This window comes from Carettochelys insculpta, chromosome 3, assembly GCF_033958435.1.
Source record: "Carettochelys insculpta isolate YL-2023 chromosome 3, ASM3395843v1, whole genome shotgun sequence".
NCBI classification, from domain to species: domain Eukaryota; kingdom Metazoa; phylum Chordata; order Testudines; family Carettochelyidae; genus Carettochelys; species Carettochelys insculpta.
In genome coordinates, this window is record NC_134139.1 from 39,503,678 (window position 1) to 39,521,960 (window position 18,283).

Here is an 18,283-nt window from a genome sequence, read left to right on the forward strand (position 1 = left end):
AGATGAGCAAGTGTGTATCAATAAAAACAAAAGTCTACCTGTGGGTGTTCTGATAATCATCTGGAAGTGTTTGAATTTCTGCTGAACAGCCACACAAGTGCACATCTTACAGGGAACACTGGTCTCAATTCCTTACAAGCCATTTTAATATCTGATAGTCTACCTGTATGCTGACGCTGTAGTTCTCACTGCAGAAGTGCTAATCAGATACTCTAAATAATTCAAGGATACCCATATTTGTCTAAGTTGAAATTTTTTATTGGAAAACAAATATACAACTTGGAATGGATTTGAGGCAAATTGTGCCATGAGCAGATTTTGAAAATAAGTGGCTAAACAGAGTTTAAAAAGCATAGTAATAGGAGAAAATGTTTCTGGTACATGACCAGTAGTACAAAAAAATAGTGTACGAGTACCTGGATAATACACCCGTTTTGCAATAGTGCAACTTTTGAGTTTCATATTGTTAACTGTCAATAGTCCACGCAGGGTTAAGGCTCCACATTTCAACATGCTAAGTTTTCTAAAGAAAGCTACTTTAAACAGGTATAACCCAGATGTTCCCTCATTTGATCAACTCCAACTAACTTTAGATGTGCAGAAGGGCTTTAATATCCAGAGTAAGCCACATGCAACATTTGTTACTTTGATCAATTTTCAAAAAAATTACCAGAACAATGACAGTAAGATAAGGGAGAAAAAACATGGAATGGAATTCTAATTACTATACATGCATATTTGACAGTAAGAGAAAAAACCTTTTACAGATAAGTTACAAACAGAAGGCAAATAAACAATTTTGTACAAGAAATTTAACACATTCTGTACAATCGCTTCACTTTGCCGTCATCATTTGTACAAATTCTGCAAAGAAAAAAGTTGTATTACTATTTTAGAAGTTAACTTCTTATGCAGTTAAACAAGGTTTCTCCCTCACAACAGGATAAAGATCACTGTTTATAGAGCTACTATGCTAATGAGCGAGATGCCTCTTGCACAGAGGTGACTGAATTTAAGCTACTTCTCCAGTACTGTTCCCAAAGTACTTGTAACCTGAGTACCAGCATGCCATTTGCTGGCATTTTAGTTCTAACTTACTGGAGGTCAGCTTGTCCCATTACACGATATTTGTTGTACTGCGTGCCATAATGTTTTGAGGCCTTAAATTTTCCAACTCCATTGAGGCAAGATATTCCAGCAGACCTCCAGGTGGCTATAATTAAGTCAGTGTTTAGTAGCCAGCTGCAGGTATTTTCTGCTTTGAAAGGACTTCCACTCTACAATCACTTAGTATTGTACGTGACTAATTTTAAGAACTGAATAAAGGGTGCATTCCCTTTCAGAGGAGAGTTAATTGCCACAAAAAAACCTGAAATACCTAGCTTTTGTTTAATGTTATCTCAGGAGGTTTGCAATACACAGACTAATGAAGCAGTTTGACAATTCACATATCCATATAAGGAGGCTATTAACTATTTTGCTCACTAATAAGTACAGCAAAGAAAGCTATAACATGACCCAACGGCTAGAAACTGAAGCTAGAGAACCTCAGTCAGGAAATAAGGAACCAATTTGACTGTCTGGTAATTAATTTACCAAGAGGCATGATGATTTTTAAAATCCCAGTTGACTGTTTCTAAATATGCCCTAGGAATTGTTTGGGAATTTCTATGGCATCTGTTATGCTGGAGATAAGAATACAACATCCCAATAGAATCTAAGGTCAGGAGGGACACTGTCTGGGTCTCATTAACCAAAGGGAGGATGTGCTGATAGTTGGAGGGCTTCTGAAAACATTAACTGGCATGTGCTTGTGGGATACTGATTAGGCACTGAGCAACAAAGAAGGTACCTTAAAGACACCTGGTTCTCTCAAAAGGAGGAGCAAATTTTTGTTGGGGGGGGAGGGGGGAAGAAGGGCAGGAGAGGAGAAAACGACTAGTCAATTGCATGTGCTTTCTTCATACATTGGTCTCGATTCCCTACTTCAAATTCAGGAAGGAGACTTGCCATCCATAAGGAGAGAAGGAAAAATCCCCTTAGAGCTTTCAGGGTATGGATTATACAGTGCAACACGATTTGATTCTAGCTACTGAAGCATGCTTAATGTTAAGCAACTTTTGGAGGCAAAAACTTTTTCCACAGAAAGAGTTCCACTCTTCCTGAGGTGGAAAGGGTTGCATATATAGGGAGAGTGCCTACAGAAACCAATGTTAGACTGTCAAAATCTAAATATACAGGATAGACAGTATCCATAGAACCATAGAAACAAAAACTAATTGCCAGTAATCTAAATGGTTGTTTGCTTACCCTCTTTTACTGCTTGCCTTCTATTACTGCAATCTAAATGCAAAGTAGCAATTTTGGTCCATTAACAGAAAGTCACTGAACAAATTAAAATGGCTCCACTCCAAAGCCACATGCTTACAAAGTAAGCTGTACAGAAAGATTTCTTAGCTGGCTAAAATGATTAAGGACTGTTAATGAAGGATTTAGTTTAGTACCCATAACTCCCTTGATCACCCTGGAGCTGAGCTAGAAATTCTGACATGGTATCAACTAGGAGCCTTACAATATGTAAGATTCCAAGGATAACGTGAAATCCTAGCACTACTCACATTCATCCAAGTAGTAGTACCACTCTGACATTAAGTACTCAAATTTAAGAGCTCCCATGGATTTAAAGGTTAGTCTTTAGACTCCAGTGAGTAGAGAACACAAACATGGTGTAACGAAATATTAACTTTGCAAGTTAGTTTACTCTCAATTTTCAAAAGAGAGACTTCAATGGACATGAATACATTAAACAGTTGCAGAGAGGTAGCTGTGTTAGTGTGCATCTTCACAAAAAAAAAACAAACAATCACTTTAAAGACTAAGCAAATTCATTAGGTGATGGGCTTCTGTGGGGCAGACGCACTTCTAATTCCAGATTAGAAGTGGATCTGCCCCATGAAAGCTCATCACCTAATAAACTGTTAGTCTTTAAAGTGATACATGACTTGTGGACATTAGGAAATACATTTCCTAGTATGGTTTTCAGATTAATCACTTTAATTGGTGCAAACTCAGATGAAGTAAGTAGAGCCACCAGTAAAATCATCTCTTCAATCTGTACATGTTACTGGAAGAAGTTACTGATTCTAGTTGAATTAAGTTTTTTGGAACACAGCAACACTGCCCTTAATCACCTGAAATTAATAGGTCTGTAAAATGGTGTGTGTCATCTTTCAACTCTAGAAAGAAAAACTGGTATCTTATTGAGCAGTAACAGAGAAAGCTGTGCTAGTCTATATACTATCATTACTGCTTTTTTGTTGTGATTGTATTTAATCGGGAGCCAAAAACTCAGTTATATAGCTATTTGAGGAGCTGGAGTGATTTAAGTTGTACTAATATATTCAAGTATCCTTCTTCCATAAGATTTCTACATTATGCAAGAGGTCTTCAAGCCAGCTCTTGTAATCTGTTGTAGCTGAACAAAGCTTGACTTCATCTGAACATTTCACATTATCCTTATCCACCATGTAGCTCCTGAAAGCCAGGAAACAAGAATCAATGGTTTCTATTGAAATTTACCTTCATAGTTTACTTGACCATCACCATCAATGTCTGCTTCCCTAATCATTTCATCAACTTCTTCATCTGTTAGCTTTTCTCCCAGGTTTGTCATCACATGGCGAAGTTCCGCAGCACTAATGTAGCCATTTCCATCCTAAAGAAACAAGTTTAAAAGCCTTAAAAAGAGAATTCAATATAAACCAAATGATCACTTTCCAAAATCTTGGCAGGGGCCCTACAAAATCATTGCCCCATCTTGATCTTCTCCAGAAGTACTACAGAGATTAAGGAATGTACCTTTCTAGGGATGTGGTGTGGGGTCTGAAATGTAGGTAGGGTATAGGAGAGAGATTGGGATAAGGGACTGAGTCAGATTTGGGGTGAAGGAAGAAGGAGTTGTGACCTGGGGCAGGAGAGGATTCTGGCCTGTGAAAGGAATGTAGGAAGGGCTGCAAAGTCTGGAAGGTACTTGTGACAGGGGGATGCAGATGGTTTGATGGTGACTTGTGTTAGGAAGGGGCAACCACCTGGGGAGTTGGGTGCCAGATGTAAGCTCCTGACAAGCAGCCCCACAGGACCCTTAGGCAGATTCCCTATCTGCTGCAGCCCCAAGGCTGCTCAACACAGCTGGCTGCTGGGGCCATGTGCCTTTCTTTACTGGGAGAAAGAGGGGGTGGGGGGGGGGGGGAGAGAAGAGGACATTTTGCATCAATGGGAGCATCAAGGACTGTGTTGGGGGCGGGGGCAGTACACAAGGTCTTTCCTACCCCAAGCAGTGTGTAACACCTAAAAGGCACATGACCTGAGCAGCAACTCACTTTGAGCTTCCTTGGGCTGCATCAGAGATGGAGCCTTCCTGAGGATCCCAGAGGACCTTATTTTGCAGGACCCTGGATTTAGGAGCTTATTTAGAATAGTCACACATTTATCTCCCCAGCACACCACCACTTCTAGACAACAAGTGCCTGTGACATTTGTTTTCTGTAGTATCTCAGCAATTCATAAGTCATTGGCTCTGCACTTAGTGTATCAGTTGTAATAGTTGAGAAAAACTAAGTGACCAGGTTTGATGTTTGCTCTATACACAGTGTACAGGCTGTCAGTTGTCACTCAACCTCTTGATAGTTCACATTAAATTTAAGCAGCTTTTAGGACACATGAATATATCTAAACAGATTCATGAGGCGCAGCCTAAATGTTTAGTACCCTACAAACCTGTAACTTTATGGAAGACACAGTTTTAAATAAGTATATGAACCATTTAACTAGACATTCAAATGCCTTACTGAAGTATGACCTGAATTTTATCTTGTATGAAAGATGTACATAGTGTTGCAACATGCCTCCCAATAAGGTTTATTAGGATTTCACAATCACCCCACAGAAGGGTTACTACCCACTGGACTAGTACTTAAAAGGTATGTTCAAGCCTCCCACTGATTACATGAGATTGTCCAACAACCATGGAAATCTGTTGTGAGTAAGTATGATTTAACTACTGTATAGGATTTCTATTTCATTTGGGATTTAGTGATAAGTATTCTTTGGAATCTCTTATTCAATCCCTCAACTAACTTGCAAACCTTATACAATACTTCAGTACCTTATCAAACACACGGAATGCCTCTCTAATTTCTTCTTCACTGTCTGTATCTTTCATTTTTCTTGCCATCATTGTTAGAAATTCTGGAAAGTCAATTGTGCCATTACCTGCAAGATAATTCTGTTATTAGTAACACATTAAAGAAGTTTATTGAAAACAAACTTTCCTTGAAAACTTACCATCAGCATCCACTTCATTAATCATATCCTGTAGCTCGGCTTCTGTGGGGTTTTGACCAAGTGACCTCATCACTGTCCCCAGTTCCTTTGTTGTTATAGTACCATCACCATCCTTATCGAATAACGAAAAAGCTTCTTTGAATTCTGTTGGACAACAAGAGGTTTCAATTTATGTTGGTTTTAAAAAGTCAAGGGGTCTAGAAATGTATTGCTTGTAATCAGTTAAGTGCTTACAGATTCCTGGTTTAGACTAGGCATGTTATGAGTTACTTCAGTGCTGAATTTATTTTTCTAGAATGAGCCTACAGTATGTGCTTTGAAGGACTCTGCCCCCCAGTAAGTCCATTTACAGACCAATCTAGTTTGAGGTACAGTATAGCAAAATATTTAGGAGCTCTTCCCCCCCGCCCGATACTTGCTGGGGTAAATATCACTCAAAACAAGCTCTACATAAGATTAAATTCTTTTATTCATAAATAACTGGAGGCCACCTGTCTAACTGAAGGAGCTGTTTTGTACTTAAGTGTTAAGATTACTGTTTAGTATTGGAATTGTATAGTGACAATTAAAGTTTCCATGGAGAGAGTTTTCCAAATCTGATTGTAGCCTATACTACAAATACTAGGACCAATAAGCCATTTTGACAACTTCAAGGCGACTTCTCTACTTCTGCTGAACTGAAGAAAGCATGCTTGAAATAAACCCAGTCAAGACCACTTACAAAAGATTTTCCGATTAAGTATGTATGTAATTTGATTTTAACCATTAAGTCTTATTGCACAAGATATTTGAAAGCAGTAGGTTTATGATGAGAAACCAAAGGAGGTTATATTGAATTTAAAGAAGTCACCTGAACTTTAACCCAAATGCAAACCAAAATGAAAGATTCTAAAAATGAAAATGCACTACGTAAGAAGGTGGCTCCCAAAACTCAGGACATTCTTGCTGGAATAGTTAATGTGACAGTCAACTGGACATTAACTATTTGACCAGTCTCACTTGCCAAACAACTGAACAAGGCTATGTTTTAGCCTGACCATCAGCACCATAAGTCATTAATGCACAGGAACAATTTGAAAATTTAGACCAGACATGAAACAGAAGATTAAGACTTCATGGTAGCCTGTTTCATTTACAGTAGATGAAACAGCACTACCACTTTTGTATATTAGAGTAGGCATTTACAGTTATTTCAGTCAGTCAATATACTTGTCAAAAGTAGCCTCTGAACAGCAACCTTCATTTTTTCACACCAGGCTGAAAGCAGCACTTGACTCTCACACAACTATAAAATAATTACAGCTCAATCTCTGCATGTAGTTGCATTTTCGGTAAAGAATTCTCAGGTGGTTAAGTGCAATTGTAGAGTGCTTCCAAAAGGCATTTACTTCAGTTCTAGCACTGCTCAAAGTACGCAGTCAGTAGAGCCCTTAAAACATGACTAGGGACCCATCTAGAGAAGAGTGATTCACTGTTACTTACTGTACCAGGGACAGATGCGAACACCTGCAAGTACTCCCTAACACGTACATTCCCCAAAGGAAGGGGAGTAGAATAAACGTTTAACTGTATAATCCAATAATGAAACAGTTTGACTCCATCCCCCACCCCCCGAAAAAACCTTTTGCCAAGTGGCACCTAATTTAAACTTAAGTGATGTGACTAATTCATTTTGCAGCATGAAGCTAGTTTGAGTCTTAGTTACCAGAATTCTGAAAGTTCTCAGTTAAGCGCAGGACAGGCCACCTCTCCTCAAGCAGGCACTGAAGTCAACAGGGGAGTTCTCCAGTCAAGCAAGCGCTGTCCACACCCAGATTATCAGGTCAGTGTAACAACATCATTTCAGGACCATAGTTTTTAGGTTTCTTAAAGAACATGCCAAGCACTCATTTAATCCGCTGCAAATAATGCATTTACAGACTCTTTTGGAGTAGTGTGTTCAATTCTGGGCACCACATTTCAAGAAATATGCAGAAACTGGAGAAGGTCCAGAGAAGAGCAACAGGAATGATTAAAGGACTAGAGGGGGGGGAAAAAAAAAAAAAAAAAAAAAAAATGAGCTGTAAGGGAGGACCAAAAAAAATTGTGAGGGGGACATGATAGCACTTTTCAAGAGAGTGTTTTAAAGGAGTAGGGAGAAGAGTTGTTCTCCTTGGCCTCAGAGGCTAGAGCAAGCAGCAATGGGTGTTTAGGTTGGACATGAGGAACAGCTTTCCAACAATCAGGGTGGTTAAACACTGGAACAGGATTGTCTAGGGAGGTTGTGGAATCTCCATCACTGGAGATATTTAAGAGCAGGTTAGACAGATACCTTTCAGAGATGGTCTAGAGACTCGGGACCATGCTTGGTTCTGCCATGAGGGCAGGGGACAGGACTTCAACTCCTGAGGTCCCTTCCAGTTTTAGTGTTTTATAATGTATGCTGATTATCCCAAAGGAGTGGTTCTCACCCAGGTCTCCCAGAGGTTTCATCAACTCATCTGGATATTTTCCTAGTTTTACTACAGGCTACATAAGAAGCACGAGCAAAGTCAGTGCAAACTAGAATAAACTTCTACAGGGAGAGCCCCTTTGCTCAGCTTCCAATTACATTGGTCTTTTGTTTAACTTTGCCAAGGAGGATGGTATGGGCCACAGAGCAGGCTCTTTAAACAGCAGGGAGATGTTTTGTCCCCCTCCCCCCACCTCTCCTCAGCAGGGTCTTGAAACAGCAAGATAGAACTTAACACCTTCATTTAAAATTTTTAACATGTTTTTGCTTTTATGTATATTGACATCAAGATGCTGATTAAAAAGTTTCTATATTACTTTCTTCCAAGTGCTGAAAGGTCCCCCCCACATATGAACACAAGTGAAATTTCCACTGGTTTGGATTACATTAGATTGGGGGGCCCCAGCTAACTGCAGGGATGACAAGCCCCACCCCACAACCTATAAAGTTTGTTTACTCCTCTTCCAAGGATGAAAAAGTGGGCTAATTTTTTACATAATCATGATTTGATTATTTGGAATTGGCAATACTGAGATCTATGCAAGTAATGAGAGCCAAACAAAGTCAGTATCGCCTTAGTCATTTTCTGTTAGGTTAGCTGAATGGAAGGTAAAGCTAATGGATTAGATCTACAGTAAAACTAATCCAAGAGAATTCATGTAGACCCCAGTGCCAGGCTGTCATGAAGTCAAGTCATCTGCAGTCTAAACAGTAGTAGAGCAGGTTATCTACCCATCACAGCACTGCGGGATATATATGCCCCTCTTTAACATGAGCATGGTGGAGCCTTTAAGTCTTGTAATAGCCCCAACAGCATCTTATTTGTACTCAAACTGCAGCCATTCCTGGGTTATTTTGTTGATCATGACCCATGTCAATCTCATGTTCAGCAGACCGTACACAGATTGCTGTCAGGTACTGGTCAGTATCAATGTATGATATCCAAACTCTAACCAAACACAGAAGAGCTTCTAGCAGCTTGGATTCTGGCACCACTTTCAGTATTCTCCCTCAAAAGAAAGTAGGCTTGGCAAGTAGGTCAACAGAACACTTAACTTCCAGCAAGAGTGCCCTGAAATAGTCAGCCTCTGCTTTGGATGGCACTGTAAAGCAGTTCCAGCACACCTATCGAAGCATTCTCTCATTTTATTACATGCCAATGACACCTACTGGAAAACTGAACTAACAGTTAATCATTGTGATTGGTTCAAATCTTGTAGAACAAACACTGTATATGGAACTGGCATACACAGATACTTAATGTGTGAACAGCCATGCAGACTGTAAGTTGAGACAGTCCCAGCACTGAAGAGCTTGTAATTTAAACCAAATAAACTTCTGTTTGGTTAACTCAGAAGGGCATGGAAGGGGTTTAATCATGAAGGGCATGCTTACACTTGAAATACTATCAACACAAAAAGCAGTCAAGATCAGAAAAAATGCTCACCTTGATTTTTTTTCCTGATTCGTCCTCCTTGATTACTGTTTTTGGTTCTCTGTGCCTTAAATATTGAGGCTGTTCTGGTATGGCTATGGTCTGAAGAAGTGGGTCTATCCCACAAAAAAGCTCACTTAATAAATTATTTTGCTAGTCTTTAGAGTGCTACTTACTGCTTTGGTTGATAGTATATAGACTAGCACGACTCCCTCTGTTACTACTTGAAATACTAGTTCCTCATCTGTACTGCTACAGTTTCAGAGGTCCCACAACTGAGGCATACAAAACAACATGGTGATGTAGCAAGCCAGCCCCCACGATGTAGCAGGAAGGGGGCACCACTTTGTCGTCCTAATCCCACTCCAAAATGGCAAACTCAGCTCCAGTCCATAGAATCCTTGCTTTATCCATATCCCCCACCCCAGTCTGCTCTTGCCCCTGGCTCCATCAGAGAGAAGAAAGAAAAGAGAGATAGTCATGCTCTGCTTTTTCCCCTACAAAGCTCAAGTTAAGGTACATTGACTCTAGCTACATAATTAAGGTAGCTGGAATTGCATGTCTTAATTCAAACTCCCCCCCTTTAGTATTCTCAACTAATGGGTCTACACACTAACCCACAAGGTATTTAGGTGCCTGAGTTCTAGTTTTAGACTCCTTAAGACTGCCAGCCAAACTGGAGGTGTCTTAGGCCACATTTAGATTGCAGAGAATGATTTGGTGCACAATTTGTGTCTCTCTTGCTAACAGTTCTGTTGGAGAAGCTTTTCTGACATTTGGCCCATTAACATTGGGGCAAATGTTGGGAAAAGCCTCCTTGCTGAGACATCCTTTCTTCCTTGTGGCATGAGGAAGTCAGGGATGTCATCAGAAAGCTCCTGACAGAAGCCTGCAGTCTAAGTGTAGAGACAACTAGCTCCCAGGCAAGCTTTTAAAAAAAATTGGGTCCCCCCCGCCCCTTCAACAGCTCTGAAAGGGATTTCCAAAATGTTCACTATATCATTGGGAGACAAATCTCTACCACTAACTCTTTGCAAGCCCTTTTCCAATCAATGTGTCATGGGACCCTAAGGATTAAAAGTGGGCACCACTATCAAGAATAAAGAGTTATCTAATCAAGAAGTATCAGTCAACTGGACTGTCTTGGTACAATCCTCCAATGACAATCCAAGATTGTTTTTTTGGGTCTCAAGTTACCTAGTATAATGCCAGTTGTCAGTCCGGGATGAACGCATTTCAATAAACAGCCATTTACAGTCACTTCTCAGATGAGTGAGATTTAAAGTCAAGTGCCCACTGCCAGCTCAGTAAACACACTTCAGTGTAGCTGTTACCACAGAGTGCACCACAGATTTAAAGTTTTGAGAAACAAAACTTAAAGTACCATGAACAATGGATTGGAAATGTGGTTATTTCCACTGCGTGCACTTTTCCTTGAGAACATCTCAAAACCATTTTACTATCAAGATTTAACAATGGGTTTAGACAGCCACACTTTTGTACAGAAGTTTCTCCACTCAGCCAGAAAACTGGTTCTGGTTCTTCTGCAGTGTCTGAGACTTATGCCTCAACATTTATAAATGAATGCTGTACAGTCATGGAAATGTGCTGTCTCCTGCATGACCACACACACTAAAAGGGTGCTCTCAGTGGAAAGACTAACTCTGAACATTCTACTTCAATGAAGTCAATGAATTTTCAGGAAAAGACTAGACAAGTGATAAAGATCTTAAACACCTCCAGATCCATTTATTTTTCTGGGTACACCAATAAAAGCTTGTCATGTGTGTAAAAAAACCTGGCAGACTAATTGATGTAATGCATATAAAACAATTGGTTCAGTTTACAATGGGGATTGGGAACTCCCTAGCGCACAGTCCAGATCTGGATGCCAAGGCTCAGGACTCCCCTCCATAGCATCCAGTTTGGAGCCCAGAGCTTTGTAATCTGGATTAGACAAGCCACGGTCCAGATCCAGACCATGGCAGAGCTCTTGGAGCAGGTCTGGGCTCTGCTGCCACTTGCTGCTCTTCCCCCAGTCAGGAGAAGGGGAGCAGCAGCAACCTCACACTGCCTACAGGCTACATACTACTGCTTTGATTGGCCAGAATTCCAGCCAATTAGAGGAACAGAGGGCGATGCCTGCAAGCAGAGGAAGGGGAAGCATAGCCATGTGCATCCAGGGGTGATCAGGTGATGAGGGGCATGGGATCTAGGTAAGCTGTATCCCCAACAGCTCCTGCACCCTCCTCCTACCCAAACCCCTACTCTTATCCCCTTCCTGCATCCTCCCCTCACCATGCACCTGCCTTCTAGGCTCCTCACCCACATCCTGCTCCTTCCTCTGTGACCCTTCATCCTGAACCTCCTGCACCCCCACCCACAGCCCCAGTTCCCAGCCTGCTCCTGCACCCTTCCTCCCAGACCTGGCCCTCCCAAAGCTGTCACTGCTGTCCAAGTCACAGGCTATCAATGTTCGCATTACCCCTGAAAGTTTCAGATACTGAACTTCCTGGGTCTTGTGCAATCACCAGTACAGAATACTACAACCTGCAAGAGGATTGCCAGAGACCGAATTTAAGCAACCATTGAAGAATTTGTTTGACAAAATGATCAGACAAATCACTAATCTTTAGCTATAAAGCCCTCTGAAAGCTGAAAGATATAAAAAGACAGCTATCTGTAAAGCCTGGATAAGGATTTAAGACTGTCCTACTGCCATAGTACAGGTATTTTATGGACTCCCTGGAATCAAAAGACCCAGGTTTATCAAACAACTTAGCTTCCAATAATTAGCAGTAGAAGTTTTCAGACTTCAGCATAAAAACATAATACTGTCCAACTGCTTTTCATTTTGGGAATGGCACTCAAAAAACAAATACTGAGAAGATACCTGAAGTTTTAAAATATCAGCTGTGCTAGGAAAAGTTACATGCACCTGAAAATTTAGTTTCAACACAGAATAAAATACTTCGCACACTTTTTAAAAAAAATACTCGGGGTTCTGGGAACATGTCTGTTTTGAATAATAAGCGTATTTACTTCTAATTCCAATGCCATTTAAAATATAATAAGCTGGTGAGTACTTTAAGATTTATCAATATCTATTGGAACAGCATACCCCACTCAAACAATTTAAAAAAATTGAGTTCTTGATAGGAAGATAAAGCCCACTATTGTAACAGTGGAAGACTTACAACTAAGGACAGGTTTATACTACAGTGGGCCGTCAAATTAAGGTATGCAATGCCAGCTACATGAATCACACAGCTGGAGTTGACATGCTTCCATGCAGTCTCCACTAAGCAAGGCTGATGGGAGCACCTGCTCCCACAGACTTCACTTACTGCAAAAAAGGGGCATCAACACCCTGTAAGTTCCCTTTAAGGCACCCCTTTTTCCAGGCAATATGAAGCAGGACTGAGAACAAGCTTTCCCATAATATTTATGTGGTCTTAATAGTTTCAAAAGGAATTATTCAGAATTTCAAAGTTAGACAACTGACTTTTATACAATGTTATTGGAGGGGAAAGCAAAATTTTAGTTTGCAAGTGGAACTTGAAATAGTAACCTGTTTGTATTTTCTATGGAGACAAGAATGCAAAAACCAACTCACAGTGAGAGCACTGAGTGCCACTGAACCAAACTGTAAACCTTGTGTACAATGGAAATCATTCTAAGCTAGGGTTACAGCACCTATGTTTAGACACTTGCTCATTAATTATGACCTGCCACATAAGCAAATATCAAATCAATTCAACAAAACATCAAATGTATGCTTTATTTACAAAGCATCTTAAAACTCACCTGCAATCTGCTCTTCTGTCAGCTGATCAGCCTATAATAGAAAAACAGTATTATATTGTTGTCTTAGTGGAATGAAGAGATTAATAAATTAATATGCTTTTGCAAAAAAGTATTCAGAGGTGGTTGAACCTCAGTATGTTTTTTGCATTTCAGTGCTCCAGCTTAGTCCTAAAGCTGGAGAAGCTATTCAAAAATAGTTTCTGCTTTTAAATTATAATACACACCTTGACTACACCAGGACTTGTCATCATTTTATCTCCTACATTGTTAAAATGCCATCTGGTACAAGAGCAGTAAACCTAGCTAAGAGCCTACACCCGATTACTCATATCCAGAGCCATCCAGTCCCCTTTAGACAGTGTTTACAGGTATAACCATATCAGTAAAGTCATAGGAATTTAGTCTCTACAATGTGTAAATTTTATCAGTTCTCTTCCAAGTACCATACTAGGTTCAGATTGAAAACTAAAGTATGTTTCTGAAGAGAATCCTGGTAATTTTAATTTTAGTGATTTGTGTTGAAAAGCTGGTGATCAAATAACCAATTTATACGGAAAACTACTAGTGATACACCTGTATTCAAATTATTAAAACTTGTCAGATGGGAATCAGGTAATCACTTAAATTTTAGATTTTTAATACCTTCTCATGCTTGTTAGCTTACAGTATAGCCTGTGGTGCATACAGTCTATTATATCATTTACAGCTCCTCACCACTATAAGTTTAGTGATGCACACACATTTATAAGCCTTCAATTAGTTTACTATTGTGACCCTACTGTTTGCCAGCAGCAAGGACAGTATCATTAAAGCCAATTTTAGATACCGTAAATCCCCCTTTGTACAGAAAATAGGTCATGAGGAATTAAGCATCTCATTTCCAAGTCTAGATGACCTTTGAACAAGCATCAGACACATCAACATTCAGCAGAGGTTGAACTGTTCCAACTTTAAGGAACCTTTCAAGAAATTTACTCCTTCCCATTCCACTGACAGAAGATTAACTTGATAATCTGCAGCTTTTCTAAACAGTGTGGCAAGTTTGTGTAAACAAACTACTACTTCACCTCTGATTCTCTTATCACAATTTTTATTATGGCCACTAATTTTAGCGGTGGGGAAATCAGTAAGTGTTTCTTTTAAGACTAATCTTAAAAAATTAAGTGTGAGGACTCCTGCATGACATTACAGTTCAACATTGCCGTTATTCTCAAACACATTTTACATAGGAGAACCACAATTTAGGAAGTTATCCATTCCACCCACTGCTGGAAAACAAATGCATGAATTAAATGTGAATTACCAAAAAAGTAAATGGAACAGTCTTTTGTACACCAACTTTTATTCTGAAGAGTGACATTTGTGGAGAAACTGTAATTGGAGATTTATCCCAGCTTCCAAATATTAAATTGTATTGTCATTCATAATTTCGCCCAGCACTTCGGGAAGTGGCCTACAAAGTGACTGGTGGATGCAGTAATGACAGACTCAAAAATACCCATTTGCTGTATCTAGTAAGTTACCTGTGACCCCAGGCCACACAGCACCGAATCAAATCACACCACTTCAATTTGGTTGACTAACAGACATGTACATGAATCTGTAAGCTTTTCTAGCGAGAGATGCCAAAAGTTAGAGGTTCAACATAAGGTCCAGTTCTCAAAAGGCATGTTAGACAAAAATTTAGACAGATTGATCCATGCTTGCCTTACCTGGCATATTTTCAAGTTCTGGAGTGCATTACTGTCATACCAGTCAAATTTATGGACAATTCACTATAAAAAACAAGCAACCTTCCCAGTTATAGTTCGATCAGACTGGAAGAGATGTACCCCATTTGTGTTCAGATGATTTATACCCACTACCTACCATGCAAACAAGTAATGAAGGTGTAGCAAACAACAAATCAGTATCTAGGGATTTGTAAATTCAATTTATTGTTTTACATATCCAGCTCATTTGTTGAGCTGATTCTCCCCCAACCTCCCCTCACCCCCCCAAAAAAATATCAAGATTCCGCAATTATTTTCTACCTCTAAAAATAAAACATGCAAAAATCATCCATTTATCCCTCCTGTAGCAGTACTTGAAGTGGGCATAGGTTTTTTGAATGAGAGGGAGACTGTACTGAGACCTCAGATATGTAGTTGCTGAGAAAGTAAAATAAACTGCAACAGAATTGCATTAGCTATAGGATAGGACTGAACAAACACCATCTGTACTGCTAAGAGCCCAGTTCTGCAGGGACTGCAGCAAAACAGCAACTGAAGGTACAGTCAGCAAGTCCGCTAGCTAGATATTCCTACCAATATAGTTGAGAGGCATAAAGCAAATGTTACTATGTGTTCAGTTTAAAGCTCAAATAGAAGCTCTAGGAGTAGTTTGGGGGCACTGCCATCTTAGATGTCCCAGTGTTCACATACATATGAATTGCAGCCAGTAAATACAAGTCTTTGGTTATTCACATCTTGCTTTAGAAAGACCTGTTTAAGCCATCAGTTCTTCCTGAAGAATAGTTTCCTACCCACCACTCAACTGATTAGTCAAATTCCACCTGAAAGCCTCCACCTCACTTTCCTTTTTAAAGCACACTCTTAAATAGGATCATTGCTCAAATTGTTGTGAATAGCATAATTTTGTTTGCAATCAAAATACCTCCAATTTTGCCTAATATTTCAATGCACCTTCAAACAAGCTGTTGGCTACAAGTTTTGTTCAAAGTTTACTATAAACTAGATTTTATCATTACATACAATCTTGTTAGCTGAGGGATAGCTCAGTGGTTTGAGTGTTGGCCTTATAAACCTGCAGTTACAAGTTCAAGCCTTGATAAGGCCATTGAGGGATGTGGGGAAAATAGACTTAAAAAGGAAAAATCTGTCAGGGATGGTGCTTGGCCCTGAGAAGAGGGCAAGGGGACTGGATCCAGTGACCCCTCAAGCTTATGTCCAGCTCTCTGAGATATGTAGATCTCCATTATGTATAGGTTGATAAACCACAGCTCTAGTATCACATGCCTATATGTGATCAGGCGATTGAAATAGCAGCTAGAGCTTTAAGACCAACTAATTATGCAGAACAACTCCCACCAATGTACACACCCCCCCAGAGGTAGAACTGCATACTACTAGTAAGTCAGACTTTTTGATTTAGGCCAGGTCTACACTAGGCATTAGTATCAATTGCACATATGCAGTTTTAGCTATCACAGTTACTTAGCTAGATTAGTCTTTTCTACAACTGGACTTCTCTGGCCATCCTCAGAGGTCAATGGGAGAAGCTCCCATCCCATCTCCCCCTACTCCTCACAATATTGAGAAGTACAGGGTTTGACCACCAACCCCAGAAAATTCAGTTTTTTTGTGTTCCTAGTTGAGAAACAAAAAACACACACCAAACCTCAGAGGATCAACCCCTGACCTGGTCAATCTTCTGTATATGGCAGACATACCCTTCATAGCCACACAAGAGAACTAAGCAGCCATCAACAGTACACACTAGTTTCAGAGTAAACAGCAAAGAAGCCAAATCATAAAGCCAGAAAGAAATGCCACTGTATTCCTGAACTTAGCATTTAGGTCAACCACCTGTTACCAAAACTAGTGCTGACAATGATGCCAAAAGGCAGTAAAGAATCAGCAACACAATGGCTAGATTGGCACATAACAAAAAAAATGTATACATTGCCACAGTTACTTGTTATTGGCAAATCATTTTGCTTAATTTAATACACACAATTTAAGCACTACTCATTTGCAAGTTTAGCCAGGTTTGGGCTTTTTTTTTTTGACACTGACCACAGCCATCCTGAAGTTGTCACTTGGTCACACCCATGTATATATTTAAAAATTTGACTTACAAGCTCGTTCAGTTTTATCCAAATAGGAAAAACAGGCATTAGCAAGACAAAGCAAGCATGAAATTAAAGCCTATATTGAAAACCAACTGCTGATATACAGTATGTTTTCGTAACTGTGCAGCTCAACTACAGCCTTCACATAACTTGCAATCTGGTTAAACCAAGTAACCTTTCCCATCAGGAGGGACGAAGGATTACACCTTAACCAGCGCTCTCTGAAAACAGCTACTGTATTACAAAGGACTTTCACTATAAAGCTCTTTTTTCTTGGCGAGAAAGCGGTAAAAGGCGCTCACTAGTGAGAGTTTTTCCTATTAGAAGAGCCTACACCCCTCCAGGCACAGCACAACAGCCGCAGTCACCGCACTCCAGCCATGCCGGCAAGCCTAGCCCCAGAGCCCGCCCGAAGCAAGCCACGCCGGCCGGGCTCACGCATTACAGCCCAGCGCGCAGCCCGAGAGGACAGCTAGGTGGAAGCTGTCGCCGAAACGCAAGCAAAACCCTCGCCGCAGTAACCAAGTGACAATTCTCCCTGAAAAGGCTCCCGGGGGAAGGGCTGCCGGCGAGCCCGCCCCAGAGCCCCGCCCCAGTCTGGGGCCGGAGTGTGCGGGGAGGTAGCCGCGCCTCAGAGCCGCGGTGCCTTGCTAGCGCTCAGGGCCAGCTCCCTGCAAGAGCGCGGGACGCGGCTAGCGCCACCGCAGCTGCCTACCCCACCCCGGGCCTGTTTGCAGGAGAAACCGTTATCCCTCCCACGGGAAAGCATCATGGCGCCCACGGCAACTGAACTGCCTGTTTGAATTTTGAATCGGCAACGCCGCCGCTCGCCCCGGGCGGGAAGACCGGGCCGCGCGCGAGGCGCCTCCCGCCTCCACCACCTGCTAACCAGCCCCGAGCCACCCACGCTCCATTGCCCCGCTCGCGCGGGACGGGGCGCGCAGTGGAGCGAGCCCCGAGGGACACGCGCACTCACCATCGTGGCTCGGCCTGGCGGCAGGGGCGTACGCTCGAGAGGCGGTAGCTCAGCTCGAACCAACCGTCCGCTCTGCGGCTCGTTTCGTACTGAGCCCAACCCGCCTGCTAACAGTGCCTCATAAACCTCCTCACTCCCTCCAGGATCACTCCGCGCCACCGCCTCCTCCTGACCTCCCGCCAACAAGCGAAGTAGGAACGAGATCCGTCACGCCACGCTCATCCAGCCCCTTATCCCGAATCTGTCCCCAGGTACTGCCCCGGACCGTAGCGATGGGAAGCCTCGGACACGAAAGAGGAGGAGGACCCGAAGCGGGGGGAACGGTGGGACTCGGGAGCAAGGATGAATGTGGCGCTACTTTTCCTGGCGGAGGATCAT

The 18,283-nt window shown here is 41.4% G+C and overlaps 1 protein-coding gene across 1 annotated transcript; it reads right to left on the reverse strand.

Annotated features, from left to right (window-relative positions):
• Window positions 1-236: 236 nt before the first annotated feature.
• CALM2 (calmodulin 2) lies at window positions 237-18,054 on the reverse strand. The gene is made up of 6 exons (XM_074989662.1): window positions 17,906-18,054; window positions 13,077-13,107; window positions 5,344-5,487; window positions 5,165-5,271; window positions 3,580-3,715; window positions 237-864 (listed from the first exon to the last, which is right to left on the reverse strand). Exons 1-6 carry the CDS (start codon window positions 17,906-17,908, stop codon window positions 836-838), a joined length of 450 nt encoding a protein of 149 aa, XP_074845763.1. The 5' UTR covers window positions 17,909-18,054; the 3' UTR covers window positions 237-835.
• Window positions 18,055-18,283: the final 229 nt, after the last annotated feature.